The sequence below is a fragment of the Oreochromis aureus genome, linkage group 3 (genome assembly GCF_013358895.1).
Source record: "Oreochromis aureus strain Israel breed Guangdong linkage group 3, ZZ_aureus, whole genome shotgun sequence".
NCBI classification, from domain to species: Eukaryota; Metazoa; Chordata; class Actinopteri; order Cichliformes; family Cichlidae; genus Oreochromis; species Oreochromis aureus.
Window position 1 is genome coordinate 15,040,237 of NC_052944.1, and position 13,448 is coordinate 15,053,684.

The window sequence follows — 13,448 nt, forward strand, 5'->3', positions numbered from 1 at the left end:
TAGGAGAGACGAGACGTCAAACTATTCAGTTTAATGTTAAAAAAATTATTTCCTCCACTAGGTATATGAAAATAAAATTTTACATTAAAATTTTTTTTTTTTTTTTTTAAATGAGTCCATGGTTTTTACATGCGTTTTTCTTTGTTTCTTTTTTATATAAATTAAATCTAAGAAGCTACTATGGATGGACCCAATCCCAACTGTCTTAGGACAAGAGGCACTGTGGACTGTGGTAGGAAGCCGGAGTACCCAGGGAGACCCCACGCAAATACGAGGAAAACATCTAAAGGTTAAAACTGGAATAGTAAGATGAAATTATATATTAAAACTATATATAGATGTAAAAATTTATATAACAATAATTATATGAATATATGAAGATAACAGTCAGGACTGGGTCAACTGTATCCATATCCACTGTAACCATAATGTTACTCACTTTACCTTTCTCTGATTTTAATATTGTTGTTGATCAGTCACGGTTTATTAGTCACATTGTCACAAACAGTCATAAAAATTCCCTCTAACTTGTATTAAACATGTAATTATGAGGGAAATACTCCAGGGGGTGCTCTAATGTTTCGTAGTTTTCAACACAGCATAGACACTTAATTTAAACATTTTAAATTAAGATACTCATTTTTATTTTTATGACTTGTTGTGTTTTTCCTCATATAAACCCCAAAAAACTGTGTTTGTGCTGCTAAAAGGAAACAGATTCTGCATCAAAGATGGCGCTAAAACAAAAAAGGCACATAAAAGTGTTGTACATACCCTTTTTGAGACAATAGAACAAAGTGAACAACAACAGACGTTACTGAGGAAGCTCCAGCTGTGCATATTGTCTAACATCCCCTACCACTGTATTCCCAAGCTTTTATCTGTTTCCCATAGGATATAAATGTAATGATCAGAGGCATGTTCAGTTGATATATCTGATTCACCTATTTACAGCAACACAAAGGCTTTGAAATTGTCAAAATATCCTGAAGATCCTTATATTCAATGGTCCAAAGCCTTCCTCTCAAAGCTTTGAACAAGTTTCTGAGTTTAGGCTGAAGCTCAAAGGTCAGTTGTCATCTTTATTGGTCTCTCTGGCAAATTACCAGCTAAATTATAAGAAAAATGTTTAGCATACCAAAATGACCTAAATGTTTAATTGGAAGTTACTTGCCAGACTCGTTTGGAATTGCCAATGACAGAGTAAGAAACTAAGCTCAGCAAACAGGCTGTAGTCATGCTGCAATGTCCTATTCAGGTCCATATGGAGTACCTGTATGTGTTTAACCCCTGTTTGGGTGGAAGGAGTCAAAATAGCAGAGGATGGTTTCGATCCATCGACCTCTGGGTTATGGGCCCAGCACGCTTCCGCTGCGCCACTCTGCTCACACAGGAGGAAGTGTCGCAAAGCCCTTCACATGGCTCAGCTGTTTTGCATTCTTATCACAGAAAGGGGGCCTTCTTATATAATTTGCAACCACTGTTTCCTGCTGACAGGAGGAGGTGGGTAGTTATATAGAGAGGGGATCAACAGAGGGGAGAGGGTTTAGAGAACCGGGCAGAAAAATGATGTAATGGTAGAGAAGGTGATGGGAATACAGAGGAGACAGGAACAGTATTGTGTGCTCTGTAATTTCTGCAGTGTGTGAGGTGTATTATTGTAGATCGTTTATATATATATTTTTCTTAATGGTGCATTTTTAAGGAGAACTGACTAATTAGCTCCATTCATGCAAAATTAAAGAGAGGGAGGCTTTCCAAACCGAACAGGCTCCTCTTTGTCTGTGAGAGGAAACTAGGTCATTCGTTTTCATTGTCAGAGGAAGAAGCAGGAGGCGCTGCTTTATGGGCAGAAAAACAATCAGAAGAAGAGAGAGCGTACAAGCAGAAAAGTTACGAAATGTACAGTCGGCAAGACACGGCACACGTGTGGGATCAGATCCCCGCTGTGGGACAATATATTAGTTACATAACTGAGAGCGCTAACGTTAAACAATATGGCTCAAAGTCCACGTGCGTACAGTATGATTAATTGCATGTTTCGCTCTGTAAGTAATTCTCTTTATCAGCAGTGCAGCACAGTCATTGGTGGATTCTTCCTTTCCCCTCTATCCATGACACAAAATGTAGCCACGCATGTTCTGTTGGCTGTAGATCCAAAAGACAAACATGCTCATGTTTGTTGAAGAGGTGAACAAATCAATCTGTGAATACACCTTTGCACTTTTTAGATGAGATTAAAGCAGCATTTCCCCGAACTTCATTCGTTCGGTGTGAACTCTGAATGCGAGAGCTCATTGCAGGGAACTTTAAACAATGAGATGAAAGCGTAAGCTCTCGGCCAGACTGGTCTGAACTGGTCTGAACTGCTGATTATTTTCCTTTTTTTCTCTCCTCCCAAGCACATGCTGTCTTACAAAATAAACTCTCTCACAGGGATCAGACGATTCTTGGTGTAGCCATATGTGTGCGCGAGTGTGTGTGCATGAATGACTGCATTCAGTGAGATGATCACTCGAGCCCTGACTGACTGACACTAATCTAAACTTTAAAAATCTAAGCAAAAAGCTTTCACACAGTACTTCTAATCAGCTCCTAATTTGCCCTACTTTGATCTTGTTACACAATCACTTACTATGGTAATGTGAACTGTGACCTTGAACGTAGATTTTTGGTGGAGCGTAATGCACAGTAATCCCTGTGTGTTCTTCCCCTCTCCACTGAGAAAACAGAAAAAACCAAACTATTCAGCAACTTTGGCCCTCTTTCCTCTCTGTTATTATGCTGTGGGGGTCTGTGTGCTGGCTTATAGACTCCAGCAGAACGTCCCCTCCTCCTCTGCCAAAGGCATAAACAAAGAAGACAAGTCTAGGAGTGAATTAGTCCCTCCGTGTCCTCGGAGAACTTGTTGTGATGGTGGCTGATGGTTTTTTTTTTACTTCTTTTTTTATTGCCAAGGTGGGATTGATTTGGTTTTCCGAGGATTCAAATGCTGCTTGGGTTTTGACCAATTTATCCTGTAAACTCTGTTTAAGCAGAACTGAAAACCTCACAGGGCTGAGACAACATGTGTGAAAAGGACACTAACGGTCTTTCCGTCGCTCTAGGCTTTGCTTCGATTAATACCCCGAGCTGTGCTCCGCTCCAAATTTTTGTTCCAATATATTCCTCACCCTCAGCTCAAAAACATGTTTACACATCCCTGGCCTCTCTCTGCCTGTCTGCTCTTTCCCCTCATTCCTAGTTCTCCTCCCTCCTCCAGTCGCCTGTTTCCTGATCTACTCACTCCTCCTCCCAGTTTTCCCCACATGTTCTGCTGTTTTTACAGAAAAACAGAGCATATTCCGTTACTTCTTATTATATCCTCAATGCTTCCCAGCTGGAAAGCACAGTTTGTCCACATCAGCCAATGCTCAGCAGCTCTGTTACAACCTGACTCTGCTACTTACGCACACATGATCAACAGGCTGAGATAAAAACAGAAACAGATGGCGTGTGTTTGACTTTGGTGAAATAGGAGAAGCGAGCACGAGTGCGCGTGTTTGGAGAGGCTATAACAACGTTATCGTCGTCATGTAGATATGCAGCTGCCAAACACTGGTTATAAAGTTAGATTTGATTCTTGGGCATATTTAAATAGTCAGCAGAAGACATTTAGAAAGGTTTTAAAATTAGTGACATCAGGTAGCAAAAGCCTGGCACAATGACTAAGCTGAACAACAGCAGAGTATAAATAGATTTAATGTCACACATCCTAAATTAGACACCCCTCCCTACCACTACCTAAGATTTGACCGAGATATATCCACATAGAGAAGAACATGTACCAGTGGTGAAGTCTGAAAATGAAATAAACAGGCACTACACTGTTTCTGGAAGACAAAAATTAGTCCCTGAAGACAAATATGGCATATAAGAAGATCATGGCCTAATCTATAACACAAAAATCTTCTGTGGGACTTTGATTAAGTATATCTTTCTTTATGTTTTCACTCATATTCGATCTACTTTTTAATGCCGATCATAAAGGCTTTCCACTTCCCAACAGATAGCCGCCACTCTAGTTTATCTTTTGCCTGATTGTATATATACTCCGAAGTGGCCTCTTGAACAGGACACAGAGTTCACTGAACTCAAATGATCTCCACAGTCACCAGATCTAAATCCAACAGAGCTCCTTTTGGATGTGGTGGAAAGAGAAACGTATCATGCACGTGCAGCTGACAAATCTGCAGCAACTGAGTGATGCTATCATGTCAATATGGAGCAAAATCTCTGAGGAAAGTTTCTGACGCCTTGCTGAATCTATATTGCAAAAAATTAATGCAGCTCTGAACCCAAAAGGGGGTCCCAACCCAAAACTAGCCATGTGTACATAAATGCTTCCTAGTAAAGGTTGCAGTACTGTTACAGGACTCTGAAAGCCCAAGCTGTTAGAGTCAGTGGACTATATTGGACGTATCACTACAAAATAAACTGATTAAGTGGTCAGATAAAAAAAAAAGTTTGAAATTAAGTGCCATAACATGTCACATCTGTGAACACAACGAGCACAGAACAAGCGTACACATGCAGGGGTTCAGTTACAGCAGAGTGGTGGAGCGTGTTTCTGCAGTTACCTGTCACTGCAGAAAGTTGTTTACTTGCCCCTGCTTAGCAGAGACAGAAAGAAACAGCACCAGGGTCGTGTAAAGGGCAAAAACACTGTGCAGACATGGAGGAGTAGAGAGCAACAAACAGCCTGAGAAGACACAGATAACACATCTATATCACAGACAGCCAGCAAGGTTCTTTGTTATGGTTGCACTGTAAGAGCAGAGGGAGAATTGCAAAGTGTAAAATCAAAGTTTGCACCATTGCACTACATGAAACACACACGAGTATGATTCATTTATGCAAACATTTACGGCAACTATAAATCCAAGCATTCTGGCTTCATTCTGTCTAACTTCTATGTCATGATAAATCACATCAGTGTACAGCAAACTGGACAATTAGGGTGAAAAACATGCCCCCACACACATACTTATTTAATGTGCGCTCTTCCTAGAAGTCTACTGTTACTTCTAGGAAGTAAATTCTGTAGCTTTGTTTGTAACTTCTCTTACTGTAACTCGATGAAGGTCAACAACAGCTGGAGAAAGATTTAGAGCCCAAACTTGGACAGCAGGATGTTGGTTTTTAGATTGGCTGCGCCCAAATATTGTCTCCAACAGAGATATACATTGTTAGACGTGGCATGAAATAATCTGTCATCGGCATGAGTGTGATCAGCTTTAACCCAGAATCGACACAGAAAATAAAGTCACAGCAGCATGAACCTGACATTTTCAAATAGGGTCCAACAACATATTTTATACCTTTACAAGGAAAAGATGCTCAGTTTTAAACTGTTGCTCAGCTCCCAGGAGAAGCATTACAAGTACAATTCAACTCAAATTTTGTTGTTTCGGTACCGTAGAGTCAGCGTGATCACAGGAGACTAAGTGGTCAGCTGTTTATGCTTAAACACTGCAAACAAGGTAAAAAAAAACAAACAAAAAAAACAAGAAGGCGACAGAAAGGTCCTCAGGCGTGAAATTAGATCAGTGAAACACAGAGTGGCAATCTCCACTGATCAGAAGAAGACAGCTGAATAATCACATTACCAATCATCTTGCCTGTGAAGCAAACTGCATTATCTTCAGTTTGCATAATAACTGATAAGTGAACTTGTAAACAGCATTTTGTAGAGCGTTTCATTTACACCATTAAGAAGGAACAGAACAAAGTTTTCTTAGTTTGGAGCATGGAGTTCAGTTTGTTTATTAGTTTGTTTCTTAGGATTTTTCTTGGAAGAAAGAGAGACAGCAAGCGAAGGAGGGGGAGGGAGAGAGAGAGATAGAGAGAGGGAGGGATTATCGGCTCCCCCAGGTAGGCGGAGAAACCGGGCGGGTACAAATACGCGCTCTGATCCTCTCTACACGCTTAGTAGAGAACAAGGAATAACCGGCTGTAAACTAAGAGCCGAACCGGGACTATACATTGTATTTTACAGGTAATTTTGATTTACTTCATCAACTTTTCTGCCACTCTGTAACTTCAGACCTGCCGTGTTATCGCCGGGAGTAGTCTTCAGCTCACAGCCGGATAAACTGCCACGTGTTACGAGCACATGACGTTGGGGGTGGGTTTGATTTCATCATCTTATAGGAAGATGGAATTATACAATATCACACAGTTTTTGGAGTTGTTAATGGTACCGGGTCGATTTTAACTTTATTGGGTTCGGTGAAAGTTTCACAGACATTTACGGTGTACTTGTTTGAAGAGCTTTTATTTAATGACTGTTGAAGCGAACTAGAACAAACCGGTCAACTACTAAACTTCCGGTTTACACCACTTTAATCTTAAAGCCGTGTGTGTATTATATTAGTTATATTAAACTGTCAGAGAGCTACTTGTTTTGTTTTTTGTTGTTGTTGTTGTTGTTACTAACAAATGTTCACTGTCGTTTAGTCGTGACATTTGTTTAAATCGTTTTCTTAAGTCTGTTTGCTATTGCTATGCACTTATTTTGAAGGGTAGCTGCAATATTTCCGTAACTCGAGGCTGACCACGTGAAGTAAGAAGTTGTAATTATTTCATCAGACACCGGTGGAACATATGAGCATCTCAAGAATGGGTTTTCCGTTTATTTGAATGTATTTTTTTTTTTTTTTTTACAGCTGATATTTTTGTTGCTAGCATTTTGAGTGGGTTCTGAAGTGTGACTGACATGAACTAGTTTTTTTTTTTGTTTTGTTTTAATGAGCGTTTTTTTAAGAAAAAACAAACAAAAGCTTGTTTGTAATTAAGTAGGGAACAGCGCCGCCACTCCTGTTTAATTCCTACATAAAAACTGGGCTAGCTTAATGAATCTAGTCGTTGCCTGTATGTCCTGTGTAGGGGGGATGTGTTACATAAGGGTAGACTTAGGGCGAGGGGATGAGACTTGGCCAGTACTGCCTTTAAAAAAAAAAAAAAAAAAAAAAATCCCTCTACTCATTTTGGTGGTCTTGTGTTTTTTTTGTTTGTTTTTTTTAGCTCTTGGGTGTTAGCCAATGAGTGCTTTTGCAGATAAAGTTATTAATTCACAATTTTCCTCTGTGCTCCACCTCCAGTTAAACCATGAATAAAGACACAGAGATCGACATGAAAGAAGTGGAGCTCAACGAGCTCGACCCAGAGAAGCAGCCCATGACGGGGGACGGTCAGGCTCCAGGCGGGGAGAAAAATGGCAGCGTCAAGCTGAAAGTTCCCGATGATGAGGTTACCTTCACCGGGCTGTCCAAAGAGGAGCTGATGAAGGTTGCTGGCACTCCAGGGTAAGAGCTGCAGCTAAGAGCTGTCTTCCTCTGTGGGCGTTAAAAATCAATGGACATTTTTACATTATTATTTTTGTTTTTCTTCCACAGATGGGTGAGGACCCGCTGGGTTCTTCTTGTCCTCTTTTGGTTGGGCTGGATTGGCATGCTTGCTGGAGCCATTGTAATCATAGTCCAGGCTCCTCGCTGCAAGTCTATCCCTGAGATGAACTGGTGGAATGAAGGGCCTCTCTACCAGATCACTGACCTTGCAGCGTTCTCTGGAGGATTGAAAGGTAGACTTTTTTTTTTTTTTTTTTTTTTGAGAACTTATGAAGAAACTTACTTTTTGTTCTTGCATTTAAATTTATTTTTGTTTATTGCGCTGCCATGTTTATTCCCAAGATAAGAGTTGGAGCTTGCACTATAAAGTGCCCCAGTCTGAAATTGGGTAACATGCTCTGACTTACATGGATAAAGTCTTGTGACAGTCTCTTGGCTTTCATTAGTTCTCTGTGGCCTGTGTCAGCTGGCTAGATATCAAATTGCTGACTATGCTGCCACAGTGTGACTAAAGGTCTTAAGACATTTAAAAAAAAAAATGAAGACGTCATCTGTTTCGTATCTCTATTCAGATACAGCCAAGTTGAGCAACTCTGGAATATATCAAGATGTCGTGATCTGTACATATCAAAAAATGTTTACTACAGGCTTTTTTAAAGACAGGAAGGAAGAACAGTGCTTACTACTGTTCATAAAGTGAACTGGTGGGGAGCACTTGGTTTTAACAGGCTTTGGCTGGAATTCCAAAAACTCCATGTGACTCAGTTTTGTTTTCTTTATCAAAGCCACCCTTGTGCTCAGCCTTCACATGGCCAGCAGAGGGAGAGGCTGGGATCCTTCACATGGTCTTGCCAGCACTGCGGCGCTACAGTCTTAACTATCAACATGTGTCTAAAGCTGTCTGTCCTCTGTCCCTAACCTGCTCACACCCTGCTGCTTCTCACACCCTTGTTTTTCTGCCTTATGTGAAATTCACACTGACCCAGCATTTCATTTACTACCTTTTTTTTTTTTTTTTTTCTTTTAGGTGTTGAAGAAAAGTTGGATGACATTAATCAGCTAAAGGTGAAAAGCCTGGTTATCGGACCTCTTCATACTGTCCAGGCCAACCAGAAGATAACTCTGAACCTTCAAAAAATTAGTCCAGAGTTTGGAAATGCTGAAGATCTCGACAGCTTGTTGAAGGCGGCCCACAAAAAGAGTACGTAATTTTCTGATTTCAGATCAGTTACTTGCTAAATCGCTCACACTAAAAGAGTAACTGGTGCTCTGTTCTTTCATTAAGAGTTGTTTCTACTTATTGCTGGATTCTGTACTCTTGAGGACCAGATGTGAGCAAACATTTGCTTTCCTGTTTCTTTCAGGCATTTCTGTGGTGCTTGACCTGACTCCAAACTACGAAGGAAATCCTGTGTGGTTTGATGAAAAAGACCGTAAAGAAATAATGGAAAAAGTCAAGGTAAGCACACAGATTTAATATTTAATTATTTGCAGTAATAAGGCATATTAAGCAACATCACTGTCTTTACATGTGATAAACAAATGGCACATTTTTGACTTTTGGCCCCATGGACAGATGATTAAATTGGACATTATATACTGTGGTGTGGATTCGGGTCTTGCTGCCACTGTAGTTAACTTGAATCTGTTCTCTTCCAGGCTGCAGCCGAATACTGGCTGGAAAAGGGTGTTGATGGCATCAAGATATCTGACCTTGGCATTGCCTCCACCAGTCCTGAATGGGCCAAACTGCGGATGGCTGTCCAGGGAAATGGCACTGATGACACAAAGAAGAGGTTAGTGTGGCTGCTATATTGTGACCTGTGATTCAGCACAAGTAAACAATGCATGCCACTACACAGGGTATTTTATTTTAGATTCTTAACTGTAGCTAATATCCAGACATATGATAACAAAGTTGTAGGCCTGATCTGTCCTGGAAAGGTAATTTTAAAAGCATCAGTAAAATATCAGGTACAGGATACGGTCTTCTGAGAGAACATGGACATGAAATGCAGTCCCATCAACATTCAAGGAAGTGTTTCAAGATGTATAAGAAGTGCAAGTTCTAGACTGACCTGATCCTATTCTCTTTCTTTAGGGCTCTGATGGGTGTGGTCAACAGTATTTCAGCTGATGAGGTGTCTCAGCTAGTCAATGTCTCTGGTGTCGATCTAATCTTGTCCGACCTGCTCAGTAGAAACACGGGAGGTAGGCTGCTACTGTTTGCATAGTAGTGATGATTGTCAGTGGCAATAATCCTGAGTAAATGTCAAAAAGGTGCTTTGTAGGTGATTATGGTACCTGAATATCCACAGGTAAAGAGCGCATTAGGGACCTGGAGACCCTCCACTCTGAGCAGAGAAAAATAGGCTGGGGTCTCGGTGCTGCTCAGAAGGACCATCTGTCTAAACAGGCAACGACTCGGGGCCTGATTCGTCTCTACCAGCTTCTGCTCTTCACCTTGCCTGGAACCCCTGTGTTTACCTACGGAGATGAAATTGGCCTTCAGGCAAATCAGATGAGCAACAAAACAAACCAGACCAGAGAAGCTCCGAAGATGGTTTGGAATGTAGAGAAGGAAGAAACTGACGGTGCTAAGGTAAGTGTGGGTGTGTTCAGTCTGTCACTGATCAAGCATTCATTTGCTTTAAGTGCAGTAAAACATTTTCTTGAATTTCATTTACAGTCTAACCATACTGAATACGCTGAAATAAGGAAGTGGTTCAGATCCCTCAGTGACCTGCGAGGCAAAGAGCGCTCCCTCCTGCACGGCGACTACTACAGTCTCTACAGCTCTGCCACGTCTCTCTCTTTCCTTCGTGTGTGGGATCAGAGCGAGAGATACATAACAGCTGTAAACTGGGGAGATGGTCTCGAGGAGCTGAAATTAAATCTGGCACCTACAGGCAAGTTGCAGTTCAACGGAAATGTCTACTGACGACATCTATTAACTCTGCTATTTATTTTAAACTTGATGATCTTTGTTTGTGCAGAGGGGGTAGAGCTACCAGAAACGGCCAAGGTGACGCTGTCAACTGACCAAGAATTTGAGGTGGACTCGACTGTAAACCTGAAAGACCTCACGCTCAAAGCTGGACAAGCACTGCTTCTGCAGTTCCCCTACACGGGCTAAAGATGGCGCCAAAGGATAGGAAAGCTGCATAATGATTAGCGTTGCGCTTATTAAAATCTACCAAATGTAGTTTCTGAATACATTCTTAAGCATTAAAACTGCATTAAGTAGATACATTTCAGTCTGACAGAACATAAATTTAGTGGGTTAAATGAAACATGCAGTTTTAAAATGTTTAAAACATTAGCTAGTGCAATAACACTACATTGTTCAAATGTGTGAAAGACATTCCATTCCTGGTTCTTTGGGCATTTTTCTTATTAAAAGTTGTGCTGTTTAAGGTTTTTAGAAATCTTAAATTTTCCTTTTTAGTGACTTTATGAATTTTGGGAGAGAGTTTTCGTAACTCGCACAGAAAAAAGAAGTGAAGTTTGGATGCATGATGTTCGAGTCTGTCAAGTGAAAAGAATAAACTGTGTTCTGTACTCAACCGCATATTCGTGTTTGTGTGCAAGACGTCTTTAAGAGTTGTGTTTACGCTGATAATATCACATAAGATATTTACGGTCTTTATGCAGGAGATAATATCAAATGAGACGTTCATTGTTTTTACTGCATTACAGGTATATACAGTGGCTTGCAAAAGTATTCGGCCCCCTTGAACTTTCCCACATTTTGTCACATTACAGCCACAAACATGAATCAATTTCACTGGAATTCCACGTGAAAGACCAATACAAAGTGGTGTACACGTGAGAAGTGGAACAAAAATCATACATGATTCCAAACATTTTTTACAAATAACTGAAAAGTGGGGTGTGCGTAACTATTCAGCCCCCTGAGTCAATACTTTGTAGAACCACCTTTTGCTGCAATTACAGCTGCCAGTCTTTTAGGGTATGTCTCTACCAGCTTTGCACATCTAGAGACTGAAATCCTTGCCCATTCTTCTTTGCAAAACAGCTCCAGCTCAGCTTGTGAACAGCAGTTTTCAGATCTTGCCACAGATTCTCGATTGGATTTAGATCTGGACTTTGACTGGGCCATTCTAACACATGGATATGTTTTGTTTTAAACCATTCCATTGTTGCCCTGGCTTTATGTTTAGGGTCGTTGTCCTGCTGGAAGGTGAACCTCCGCCCCAGTCTCAAGTCTCTTGCAGACTCCAAGAGGTTTTCTTCCAAGATTGCCCTGTATTTGGCTCCATCCATCTTCCCATCAACTCTGACCAGCTTCCCTGTCCCTGCTGAAGGGAAGCACCCCCAGAGCATGATGCTGCCACCACCATATTTGACAGTGGGGATGGTGTGTTCAGAGTGATGTGCAGTGTTAGTTTTCCACCACACATAGCGTTTTGCATTTTGGCCAAAAAGTTCCATTTTGGTCTCATCTGACCAGAGCACCTTCTTCCACATGTTTGCTGTGTCCCCACATGGCTTGTGGCAAACTGCAAACGGACTTCTTATGGTTTTCTGTTAACAATGGCTTTCTTCTTGCCACTCTTCCATAAAGGCCAACTTTGTGCAGTGCACGACTAATAGTTGTCCTATGGACAGATTCCCCCACCTGAGTTGTAGATCTCTGCAGCTCGTCCAGAGTCACCATGGGCCTCTTGGCTGCATTTCTGATCAGCGCTCTCCTTTTTTGGCCTGTGAGTTTAGGTGGACGGCCTTGTCTTGGTAGGTTTACAGTTGTGCCATACTCCTTCCATTTCTGAATGATCGCTTGAACAGTGCTCCGTGGGATGTTCAAGGCTTGGGAAATCTTTTTGTAGCCTAAGCCTGCTTTAAATTTCTCAATAACTTTATCCCTGACCTGTCTGGTGTGTTCTTTGGACTTCATGGTGTTGTTGCTCCCAATATTCTCTTAGACAACCTCTGAGGCTGTCACAGAGCAGCTGTATTTGTACTGACATTAGATTACACACAGGTGCACTCTATTTAGTCATCACCTGGGTGTAATGTTTTTCAGCTAAAAAGAAACATGATATGATTCCTGCCTAACGATATAAGAGTAACTAAAGGTTAAATGCAGCTAATATGTCCTGTTTTAAGCCAGGAACTTACACCTTCGCTCTGCTGCGTCTCAGCCACCATCGCTCTGGCAGCAACAGCGCTACAGCGATAGTAGGGGAGAGCCGAGCTGGAGCAAACCATTTGGGGGGGGGGGGGGTTATCTATACTTTTGTTGTTAAAATGTTATGTCTCAACCAAGTACTGTATGGTTTTTATATTTTTAGCAGTGTGTCACACAGACAGCAAACATTGTCCAAAAAAAGTAAGAAATCTTTGGGGGTGCTTTGTGTTTGTAAATGAACCGCCCCATGTTGTGTAGCTTTCTGGATTTTATACTTATTGGGCTACATATTTATTTATTATACAGGCTATACAGTACATAACATCAAAACTCACATGTTTTATGTAACTAAAGTGTGTAATTATGTTGGCTACAGACAATAATTAAGTAATAGACTATATTTATATGAAAAACGTGTATACTTACTACACTTGAATCATTTCAACCATATGTAACCACCTGCATGTGTGTTTTGGGGGGAAACCCACCCTCATGCCACCCTAAGAAACTTTCTCTAGATCCGCCCCTGCTTGGGTTCAACATCGGCACATGCAAATATGACAAAATAACCAGCTTCTCTCATTACATTTCAAACAGGACAGTGGTAACAACAGCAGGCTACGGACATTGTTAAGTTTTAGATTTTAAATAGGCTGTATAAGTTTCAAATCGAGCAACAGGACGGTCAAATATCGCTGATTTTACTACAGAGTAGGACTGTAGGGTAGCAAACGTACTCGGGAAACAGGTTTTCAACACTGCAGGTTACCTGGGTGTAAGATAGATAGATAGAGAGAGGGAGAAAGAGAGCGAGTTTCCCAGAACACCTGTTCCCCAGGTAGGCGGAGAAAAAACCAGGGCGGGTACAAATCAGCGCTCTGACCCTCTCTACTCACTTAGTAGAGAAC

General features: G+C 41.2%; 1 protein-coding gene across 3 annotated transcripts; it reads left to right on the top strand.

The window, feature by feature from the left end:
• Positions 1–5,903: 5,903 nt before the first annotated feature.
• On the top strand, positions 5,904–10,959 carry slc3a2a (solute carrier family 3 member 2a). Of its 3 annotated transcripts, none has more exons than XM_031736746.2 (10): positions 5,904–6,037; positions 7,143–7,346; positions 7,437–7,621; positions 8,416–8,589; positions 8,753–8,847; positions 9,048–9,184; positions 9,490–9,599; positions 9,707–9,990; positions 10,078–10,297; positions 10,385–10,959. In XM_031736746.2, the coding sequence occupies exons 2-10, from the start codon at positions 7,150–7,152 to the stop codon at positions 10,522–10,524; spliced, it is 1,542 nt and encodes a 513-aa protein (XP_031592606.2). In that variant the 5' UTR covers positions 5,904–6,037; positions 7,143–7,149; the 3' UTR covers positions 10,525–10,959. The 3 variants fall into 3 exon arrangements, with proteins under 3 accessions (XP_031592606.2, XP_031592607.2, XP_039465560.1); XM_031736747.2 differs by having other exon boundaries at positions 6,029–6,166; XM_039609626.1 differs by lacking the exon at positions 5,904–6,037 and adding an exon at positions 6,664–6,683.
• The last annotated feature ends 2,489 nt before the right edge of the window (positions 10,960–13,448 follow it).

Bases quoted from the DNA above. Each gene is read 5' to 3' on its own strand.
- slc3a2a (XM_031736746.2), top strand. From the start codon at position 7,150: ATGAATAAAGACACAGAGATCGACATGAAAGAAGTGGAGCTCAACGAG. The intron at 7,622-8,415 runs GTAGACTTTTTT...TTTTTCTTTTAG, and splicing joins GTTCTCTGGAGGATTGAAAG to GTGTTGAAGAAAAGTTGGAT. The intron at 9,185-9,489 runs GTTAGTGTGGCT...CTCTTTCTTTAG, and splicing joins ACTGATGACACAAAGAAGAG to GGCTCTGATGGGTGTGGTCA.